The following is an 11752-nucleotide window of genomic DNA, read 5'->3' as shown; positions in this document are numbered from 1 at the left end:
TTGTTAAACCATCCACCGTATAGCCTCGACCCAGGTCCCAACAGCTTCTTCACGTTTCCAAAGATCAAGAATTCAATACGTGGGCAGCGATTCCAGTCGCCAGAAAAAGCCATCGATGCCTTTAAAACAGCGATTTTGCAGCTGTCAACTAAAGACTGGAATAACTGTTTTACCAATTGGATCGAACGTATGGAAAAGTGTATCGATCTTGGTGGGACATAATTTGAAAAGCATTAAAGTACTTTAAGCCTATATATTTTTTATTATTGTTCTGACGCTATTTTCTTGTAGCATCTTAATGCAAGTATTATTTTTATTGGGAAGAAGCCACAATTTAAGTTTAAAATAAGTTTGTTTTTGACGTTTTAATTTCCAATTCGGAAATCGTCCTCAAAGTACAAAACATTAAAGTATTTTGAGAACGATTTCCGAAGTGGAAATTATTTTATTCCACTTATTTTAAATTGTGGCGCACTCCTAATAAAAAATTATATATTTTTTGTCTTGATGGCTACATGCAAAACTAAAAAAACAACTCTCATATCACCTAAAATACAACACACTGCACAATATCACTAGTCGATAGGCAATCAGTATTACGATATGAATAATGCTGGTTGTCGAATTTAACATAAAATAACGGTACACGTTACTTTTACGATATTTCAATCATTCACTTCTTTAAATATAGCGGGTGGTGAATCGTAAACAGGGCCATAAAAACTCAAGTAGGAAATTCTAATCTAAACTATAGAATTCCTGATTCCCTAATTATTTAAGATATTATTTGTAGAGGACTGAAATCTGTCTAATTTATCTATCTAATTAGCCTTCTTCGGTCCATCTTTGGACATAGGTCTCCCCAATCCTTTTCCATTCTTCTTTGTCTGTCGCTACAGTCATCCACCTAGAGCCCACGTGCTTCTTGATATCATCTGCCTATCTCATTTTGGGGAGTTCCTCTGCTTCGTTTATATTCCCACAGTCTCCAACTTATAAGAATTTTGTTCCATCGGTCTTCTTTTTGTCTTATATTGTGTCCGGCAAATCTCCATTTCAATTTTGCAACTTCTTGTCTAACATCTCTCACTTTTGTTTTCTCTCTTATCCACTCGTTTCTCTTTTTATCCATTAGTCTTATGTGCAACATTTGTCTGCTTTTGTAAATGTCCACGTTTGAGAACCATAAGTGAGAACAGGGAGTACGTATTGATTGTACACTTTGGTCTTAAGATGCTGTGGATATCTTTTGTTTTTAAGAATATAGCTTAGTTTGCCAAATGCCGCCCATGACAGTCTAACTCGCCTTTTTATCTCTGCTGTTTGTTTTTCTTTGTTAAGTTTTATAGTTTGAACCAGATATATAAAATCCTGAACTTGTTCTATTTCATCTTGTCCGATCCTCATTGTGATGTCTTCATCTGTATTTGTTATGATTTTGGTCTTGCTGTAATTCATATTAAGGTCTAAGTTCAAGCGTTTTTTCTTCCCATTCTAATCTTTTAAAAATATCTTCCAGAGCCTAATTGAAAAGTTTCGGTGATATTGTGTCACCCTGTCTCACGCCTCTATTTATTTGTATTGATTTTGTTCCTTCATATACTTGGCTGTTTTGGCTTCCTTATATATATATATATATATATATATATATATATATATATATATATATATATATATATATATATATATATATTGGCTATTAGTTCCGTATATCTGTGGCCAATTCTGCTGTTAATCAAAGAACTTTTCACTGTCCAATGGTCGACACTGTCGAAAGCCTTTTCGAAATCTATGAACGTTATATATAGAGGAATGTGGTATTCATTTGCTCATTCTATAAGTATTTTCATACTTAGTAAATGGTCACTTGTGCTGAATCCCTTTCTAAAACCAGCTTGTTCTTTCGACTGGTATCCGTCGAATTTTGTCGTCAATCTATTGGTAAAAATTTTTGTTAGAAGTTTATACATTACATTGAAGAGTGTTATAGGAGGGTAGTTTTTTATATCTCCTTTATCCCCTTTCTTGTGTAGGATAATGATTACGGATTTCTTCCAGTTGTTTGGGATTCTTTTTTCTTTTAATATCTTGTAAAAAGGGGAATGTAGAGTATTAATTACCACTTTTCTTTCAATGCCTTCTTTATTTCTGATTTGCTTATATGATTTTCTTTTGCCTTCTTCGTTCAGCTTCTTTCTTTTATCCATAAGCTTCTTTGTTTCTGTTGATATATAGTTGTTCTTTTTTAGATCCTTTTTTGCTATTTCTTTTCCTGATGTAATCATCGTTGCTGTAAGTATGTTGTCTATTTCGTCTATATCTTTATCATCACTGTCTAATTTTTGGGTAAGTTGTTCTTTTAATAAGTCTTTGTTATATCTCTTTCTATTGCCCTCGTTTGTTTCTATCTACTAGATCCCAGTTTCTAATTATTTTTCTTTTCATTTCATAGTTACCGTCAATACTAATTTTTGCCCTGACCATCCTGTGATCGCTACCTGTTGTGAATCTGTTAAGAACTATTACATCTTTAATGATAAATCGTTCCGTGGACAGTATGTAGTCGATCTCATTTTTTGTGGATCCATTAGGGCTGATCCATGTCCATTTTCGTTGGGGCTTCTTTTTGTAAAAGGGGTTCATTGCGTATAGATGCTTTTCCTCTATGTAGTTCATCAAAGTAGTTACTTATAGCTTTATTTATTATAAATCCTACTCCAAATTTACTATTCTTTTCATTTCCTTTATAATACTTACAGAATATAACTGAAATCTGGATCGAAAATAAATGTTAAAATTGTTTTACGAATTAATTACACTACAAAATTTTGCAAAAATATACATTTAGAAAAATATACCATCCGATATAAATTTCACCCATCGCCTTGGCGATGTTTGGCGAACATCCACAGCACATCTATATGTCGCAGACAGATGGTTAAATTAGCCGTTCGATACAACAGCTAGGCCCTTTGATTAAACAACGTCATTCAATCACATGTCTGAATGTCAATTAACCGAGTGGCTAACGACCACGAAGGTCACATGACCACAGGTCAGCTAGATCAGCCGTGTAATCAAACAGCTAATTAAAATAGTCATCTAGTCACCGCTAGCCCTTTCATTTGATTGAACTACGCGTTATGATGTCTTACTTATAAAATAATGTTATTTACTTCACAGATGAGGTTATTAATAATTTTCATGTTACATATAAATCATTTATTGACACGACTTAAACTGCTAGGACATTTAGATTCACAAAGAACTTTTTTCTTGAAGTAAGCACATTCATAGTACGGCATTGTTTTTGTGCTGGTGTATACAAGTATTTTTGAAAACCTTGACCCCCAAACTTTGATTGTATAGTCACAGTTTCTCGTAAAGATATCGAAGTATCTAAAATTTCATCATCATTGCTTTCCGTCGATGAGTGAAATTCTTGTCGCATAAACCAATTTTTAATAGTTTCTGTTTTTGTGCCTGTTGTATAAACTCCATTTCTAAAATCCACAATTTTTCCTTTGATATTTTTGGTGTCCAAAGGTCCACGATCCACTTTCGGTACACTTATCAGGACACTACTGCCAATAACCTGTGCTCTCAACCATTTTTTCAGCTGCACGTTTTATACTTCTGTGGGCCTCATTTCTCTGAAATAGTATGTTTTCTTCCGTTTTGCATCTCAAACACAGTACTGTGGAACCAAAACCTTCCTCCCCTACTACAGACAATCCACATGTGACATGAACAGGATTATTGCAATACTTACAGCTATAGGCGATAGTGGTTGGATTCTGACACGAGACACAAATTGGTTCAAACAAAAGACTATTTTTCAAACAGTTAACGGGTGCTACGAGCGGCGCGGTGGTCAAGAAACAAATTACGTCAATGATGTGGCGGCTTTTCAATCAGCCATGTCGTTGAACTTTTTAATTGCATATAAATTCGACCCAATAACTATTCGTGTGATTAAATGGCGTTATTCAGTCAAAGGGCTAGCTGTTTAATCGAACGGCTAATTTAACCACCTGGCTGTGACATATAAATGTTTATATATTGGACTAGGACTTCTAATAAATACAATCGATCTAAAATCGATTAGTAAATTATTTAAGTGGATATGCCTATGGCACGATTTTTAGTCGATTTTAATAAATAACTTTGCTATTGCGTCTTGCGTCCCAAGAAATCGAATTCTAAGACGTGTAGTGAATATCGCCTTATAAGTTTAATGAGTCACACCCTTAAAGTATTCTTGCGTATTATCCATTCCAGAATACGAGCAAAATTAGAACACAGCATAAGTAAAACACAGTTCGGTTTTAGATGCGGTTTTGGAACTCGAGAGCCGCTCTTTGCAATACAAGTCTTGATTCAAAAATGTCTGGATCAACAGAAAGATGTTTACGCCTGTTTTATCGACTATGAGAAAGCATTCGATACTATCAAACATGACAAACTCATAGAACTATTACATCTTACAGGACTTGACACTAAAGACATCCAGATTATAAAAAATCTATATTGGAATCAAACAGCCCACATGAAGAATGGACATATGGTGAGTGAAAACGTAACCATTTCTAGAGGGGTTAGACAGGGCTGTATTCTTTCGCCACTGCTTTTCAACCTGTACACGGAACAAATATTTCTAGAGGCACTGGAAGAGTACAACGAGGGCATCAAGATTAATGGCGTACCAATAAGTAATTTTCGATATGCAGATGATACTGTTATACTGGCCGATAATATCGAAGATTTACAGATGATGCTAAATAGAGTAAATACAATTGGCAACCAATTTGGACTGAAGATCAATAGAAAGAAAACTAAATTTATGGTGATCAGTAAAAAGAACATTCAACATATCGACCTGAATATTGAAGCCGAACGTATTGAAAGAGTACACCGATTTAAATATCTGGGATATACAGTAAATGATAAGTGGGACCCAGATGTAGAGATTAAGATCCGAATTGAAATAGCAAGATCCAAATTCATCAAAATGAGAAAGCTCTTGAGCAACCGCCACCTAAGCGTTAACCTCCGATGGCGCGCCACGAAATGCTACGTACTCTCTACGCTACTTTACGGAGTTGAAGGGTGGACGTTAACAGCAGCAACTATAAAGAAGTTAGCGGCTCTAGAAATGTGGCTGTATCGACGCATACTGAGAATACCTTGGACAGACAGAGTGACCAACACAGAGGTATTAAGACGAATGGGTAAAGAGATGGAATTGTTAACAACTTTTAAAAGGAGGAAAGCGTCATACCTGGGCCATGTGTTCCGTAATGATAAGTACAGTCTGCTACGGCTTATCGTGGAAGGCAAGATTGAAGGTAGAAGAGGTTTGGGTAGAAAGAAGAAATCCTGGCTGAAAAATTTGAGAGAATGGTTTCAAATACCAGAAGCCGCGAACATAATACATGCGGCACAAAACAGAGAAACCTATCGTTTGATGGTCGCCAACCTTCGGTAGAAGACGGCACATAAAGAAGATTGCGTCTCGCTAGAATAAGATTCATTCCGGTCTTATCTTCTGAGGATTCAACACCAAAGTAAAGTAAGACTGTACTAAAGAAATAAAAAAAAAACAAAGCAAAAAAGAATGCTGGTATAAATACATATCTTCTACAGCTTTCGAGTCAAGTTTGGAAAAATATTAGACAAATGCAACACATCACATCTATCAATACCAGAACTTACTTTGTATAATTCAACATACCAAACTATGCTAGAGAAACGAATATTTTACACGGTTACAAATGTATGTGCTATAATGTTCACTTCTTGGAGTTCTAAACTCGTATATTTACAACTACATTTTACAACTATAAAATATACGAGAAATATGGAGTATTATTCTAAAGAGGCATTGTTATCTAGAATAAATATTGATCACACTTACCCCTCTGATCCAAGAACTTCTTTAAGATTAGCTCTAGTTATGATGTCATCATCACATTTGTACCAATAGTCGTGTTGTTGTCTCACGTACGCTACATAATGTCCGATATCTATTGTTGGACCTACGTGAATAATAACAGCAAATAATGAGTATCTATTGTCTATGGGGAAAGAAGTCTGTTCTTTACTTCTACTCATGAAAGGTGTCATGTCTAACATTTCAGGAAAAGATATCACTGTAGATATTTTTTTCTTTACCTAAAAATAATCAATATATTTTGATAAAAATTACTGAAGGTATATGAATGTTCATTAGACTAGTTTGGTTACCCTTATGTAACAAACAATGATAAAGATAATATAAACAGTGTGTCACGCAGACCGCACATTAGATTTCAAAAAATACTCGGTTCGAAATTTGAAAATTTGCACTTCCGAATAATTGTAGCTAATCTATATCTACATGTATACATATTAATAGTATCATATTAATAATAATCAAATATAATTAGATATAACTACAGCTCAATCAAAATTTAAATTAGTTACTTATCCATTTTTTAAGAGTGAAAAGAAACAGGGGACATAGATAAGATTTTTAATGACTAAAGTAAATTACTTTCATTTTATGACTTTATCAAAATAAGAAATTAATTCTGTTTCAAATAGCATTAGGATTTCCTACACTTAAAGTTTGTAGTTGTTTGGTTAAATGTTTACAGTAGGTCTAATTGTAGGAATCATTGGTAAACATTCACTCCATCAAAACACCAATGAAAATGGAGAATTACTAATTAACTTTGGCAGTAACAAAAAACATGATCATAAGTTCGACTATTTTCCCACACCGCGATATACACAAAGCTACGCTAGGCGATATACACAAAATACATGGATTATGTGTGGTGGAACAACCGCCAACCAAATTGATCATGTCTTTATAAACAAATCAGTAAATTAAGACAGTTATCAACCAGAACTATGAGACAGAAATAACACAAACGCTAACAAATAAAGGCAGTCTAGGCACCGAAGAACATTGGGAAGAACTCAAAACCAAAGTAATTGATGCAGCAAGTAAGATAATAGACAAAAAACGGAAAAAACAAAAAATGGTTAAATGGCGAGTGTAAAGAGACCACACAGAAAAGAAATCAAGAACACAAAAAATATATGGAAGAAGAACCAGAGAAACAAGAGCAATCTACGAAGACGCAGAGCCAATAAAATATGCCGAATAGAGAAAAGAAACTACGAGAACGGTAATATACAGAAAATTTAAGAAAATCTTCAAAGCAACGATACAAGAGAACTCCGAACAAATCTATGCAGAAATTAAGAAGAGCAAATAACCAGCGATCCAAAAGAAATAAAATCAGTATGGAAAATCTATTTAATATTTAGGTGGTGAACACCTAATAGAACACATGCATATGCTCATAGACAAGATTTGAAATGATGAAAAGATCCCTAGCGACTGGAAAACTGGCCTAGTTACTGGACTGATCATACGCCCAAATAGAAAAATGAGGATAAACTGAGATTAATAGACAATTAATAGACACAAGTTATATCAAATATTACATAGCTTTAACATCCCCCAAAAATAAATTCGACTAGTAGAAGCAACAATAGACTTGTCAATAGTAACTGTCAAAATACGAAATGAGCTCTTTGAGAACTTTTCAATAGTTAAAGGATTAAAGCAAGGAAACCGGCTGGTACCGACACTATTCAACTTCACTCTCGAATATGTGATAAGACGGTAAAATATAGGAAGAGCTAATCTCCACACAAACAAAACAATAAAGATTGCCGCCTATGACGATGACATCAGCATCATGTCTCGCAGAACAGAAGAGGCGGCAGAAATATATTCAAAAATTGAAAACAGGGACAGAATGGACAGGACTAGAAATAAATACTCAAAACACAAAAAACAAAACAGAATAACGAGAAGTTCAAAGAAGAATAGTAAAGGGAAACAAAGCTATTTTTCGCTTATAAATGTGTTCCGCTCGAAAAACACACACTGGAGATCGAAAATCAGGGTCTGAAATACTATTATCAGATCAACAGTATGTTACGGATTCGAGACATGAGTGATGACAGAAAAGGCAAAAAGAAAGCCGTAAGTATTTCAAAGAAAAGTCCTAAGGAAGATATTTGGACCTATTAACGAAAATGAAGTATTTAAATCCAGGTACAACTATGAACTCTACCAACTATTCAAAGAGACACCGATTTCGGAATTCGTTAAACTTCAGAGACTTCGATGGGCCAGTCATGTAGTGAGAATGAAGACCAAAAGATTGCCAAAAACAGCCCTAGATAGTCAAATGTAGGGTGCACGACCAAAAGAAAGGTCACGGAAAAGGTGGGAGAAAGAACGAAGTGGCAGCGGACGCGCAACATTTGCTAGACGTAATAACCTCGAGAAGATCGTTACGGGACCGACAATGTTGGAGGCATAGTTTGGAGGAGGCATAGTTTGGAGGAGGCCAAGGTTCGATTTGGGCTGTAGCGCCATTGGAGAGAGAAGTCTTATTTATTCTCAAACTCAGAAATAAAGGTTTTATATATATATATATATATATATATATATATATATAAAAACCTAAACCCCCAAGAAATACTAACTTTATTATAAGTTATTAAATATAGTATGGTTCAAGAAACTTCATAAAGCTATATACCGTGCTCGAATCGGTATCAATAGAGTGTTATGACGTCACTTCAGCATCCGTATTTTGTCAGAAACTCGAGCTGATACAAATTCAAACTCGGAAAGTCCAACGATGTCTCCGAAATCTTTACCACTGCAGTAGTTAGCGTACTGAAATGCCATCTACTTTAATGAACGAAAACGATTTAATATTATCGTTTTCTGTCCTCTGGAATATACGAAATGTGCAAAAGATTAAATCTTTTAGCAAAAGCTGCTATTGCTTTGTTGAACTAAATTTAAGTTCAACGAATTTGTCCCCCTTTTTATAAAAAAAAAAACACTATTTCAGTATAAATTCAATAAAGCAGGAATATTTTGTTGATCTCAGATTTGAAAATATTCCTTTATTTCAATGGATATTAAAATATGCTAAGGTGTACCTACTTTAGATTTTGGGTATATAATGAAATAAGTATTCATTGTGATATTGTACCTAAATATGTATGCCTTCAAAAATATTGTACCCAACCATGATATTCATGATATTAACTATTCGCAGCCCTACACTATTCACATTGTAGAACATTTTTACACCAATGTTGTCTACATCTCCGAAATTCCTCTAAAAAACTAAACATCATTTTGTCTATGTATTTCTAATTGGCACACTACATATTTAATAAAAAACTTATTCACACTGTCTTCGAGACTAGCTGTTTACTTTTACATCTACATAGAAACAATATCCGTTAACAAGTTGAATACTATTTTTATTTAATTTTCCCAAAAATATTTGTTAAAAATACAAGGGTTGTCTTTTTAGTTTTGCATATAGCCACAAAGACAAAAAATATATAGACTTAAAGTACTTTATTGCTTTTCAAAACATGTCCCAGCAAGATCGATACACTTTTGCATATGTTCAAACCAAATGGTAAAACAGTTATTCCAGTCTTCAGTTGACACCTGCAAAATCGCTATTTTATGAGGGATATTATATAAATGAGGGATCCAACGGGAAACCAACTTTGTAACACCCAGTTCTTCATGTACGATCTTTTGGATAGAGGTATTTGAAATGCTCAAAGATGCCTCTATCTCCCGGTATGTTACACGGCGGTTATACTTAATTAACTGACGAACCGCATCAATGTTTACAATGAGCTACCACGTTGAAATTCGTCATACCAGCGGGAAATAGTTGACTGGTGTAATGCTGTATTCCCAAACACAGAAACCGTTTGGGAGAGACAATGCTGGTGGGATAATCTTCTCCGAAAATTGTAAAAAAATTATTGCTCAAAAATTTTCGACCGACTTGCGAATTTCAAAAATTTACTGTATCTACACGACTTGTTGTATCGCCATGAAACTCTATATTTATTTCAACAAAAGATTGAGATTAAATTTGTGTTGGAATTTTTTATTGGTGGCGCCCTCCAAGCGACTATATGCAAAACTGAAAAGACAAACCTCGTATTGGCCTAACCAAACTTTACATTGACAATAATTTTAATATTGATTCATAATGTCGTCACGTTATTAACCATGATGACGATGATACTACTGATCCGTACAAATAATAATTCCATGGCCTATCTCAATTACGATTTTTTTTGATGGCTCTATATAATAGGATATATTTTAGCATAATACCATTATTTAATATAATATAAAAAAACTTTTAACTGAAATTATCTTTTCTTAAAAATGCGGTACTAACCCTGGCCCCATCTATTGGAGATGTAAAACAACTGAATTTTTCAGGCGTTCACTTGGTAACTATATAAGAGGATTATGTATTTGGCAAAAAAACTTTCCTGTCAAATTGGTATGATTGGTTCATAAAATTTATAACGCGTACTGAGATACGTTTTAATTCAAGTGTACCAGACAGTATGAAATAATGAATATATCCAATTTATGGGAACTGGGTTATTACAATTTGGCTGATCAAACAGTCAAGTCAATATTTGTAGGTTCGATTGAACTACTAAAATTTTACTTATCCAAAAAGTAAGTCAATGTTCTCAGCTTGTAACTTAAATAATTTTGTGCCTTGTGATACTAAGAGAAGCTCAGATATTTTCAATTAAAGACCTTAGACGGTAAGAAAATTAAATACCTACACTAGATATACGTACCTCATTTGTATGCTGAAACCTCTTTAGATGAAAACATACAACTATAGGAAGAGTCTTCATAGTAAACTGTTTAGTAGATTCTTCGTGTGATTGACAATTTGAACAAAAGGTTTTCTCCTTATTTTCTAAAAGTTCAGCTCTAGTAAATCTATCAAGGCATTCATGAAGAGAAGAAGGTTGTCTGCCTCCTAATGTTACGGGTCCGAGATCTAAAGAGAAGTCCCAAATTGGATCTATCGTTGTTGATACACCACTAAAACAATACAATTGTCAGGTTTAATAAAGCAAAATAAGGCTCATTAGGATTTACTAAACACTTCTTTAGTCTTACTTTTTCCAGTTTGACGATATGAAATACTAGGAAGTTTTGCAGCAATATCATAATTGTTATTACCTTCCTCTGTGTCACGCTACTATTTAAATTTTTTCTCCGGGGCGTGTCGAATTTTAAAAATACAATGAAATGTAATAAGAAAAAAGTGTTGGGAGAAGAAGTTATCATCACAGAAGTGGCAAAGAAGCTGGAAAAATGATAATTCGGAATGAAAAATAATATTTAATTGATGCATAATAAACAAAGATATACCTAAATATAAGAAGGAGAGAAATAGATACAATATTTATTTCAAACTCACTCTTTGAGCTTTCCCAATACAATCAAAAGATTTATACTGTTGACAAAGTTAAAGCCCTAAAAAGTTTACGCAGAGTAATAAATCATCATTAGGTATCTTAAAAATATACAGATGTATAACAAAATTTAAAATAAAATTTCCCCATTATACACGTCAGTAGTTCTACCTAAATCTACTACTACTATACCTAAACTCTATTCATATTGCATATTCCTAACATAAACAAATTATCGAGGCCTGACACGCACGTGTTCCGACGGTATCCGCCAAGAGACTATTAAATATGAATTATCGCCTTGATCGAAAATGATTGTCATTTTACAGGTCCAATCTGCTCAGTCTGATTATATTCAAATTGTAGAGTGTTGGTTTATAAGTTAATATATTTT

General features: G+C 33.8%; 1 protein-coding gene across 1 annotated transcript in view; it reads right to left on the bottom strand.

Annotated features, from left to right (window-relative positions):
- The window catches only part of not (ubiquitin carboxyl-terminal hydrolase nonstop), a 44686-nt gene that overhangs the window by 13188 nt on the left and 19746 nt on the right, over positions 1 to 11752 (bottom strand). The window contains exons 5-6 of the mRNA XM_072526662.1: positions 10729 to 10981; positions 5918 to 6174 (exon numbers count right to left, since the gene is read on the bottom strand). Coding sequence (XP_072382763.1) covers positions 5918 to 6174; positions 10729 to 10981 — 510 coding nt within the window. The remainder of the gene's footprint in view (positions 1 to 5917; positions 6175 to 10728; positions 10982 to 11752) is intronic.

This window comes from Diabrotica undecimpunctata, chromosome 3 (assembly GCF_040954645.1).
Source record: "Diabrotica undecimpunctata isolate CICGRU chromosome 3, icDiaUnde3, whole genome shotgun sequence".
NCBI lineage: Eukaryota > Metazoa > Arthropoda > Insecta > Coleoptera > Chrysomelidae > Diabrotica > Diabrotica undecimpunctata.
The sequence above is the reverse complement of the archived record's forward strand: the minus strand, read 5'-3'. Positions and strand labels throughout refer to the sequence as shown.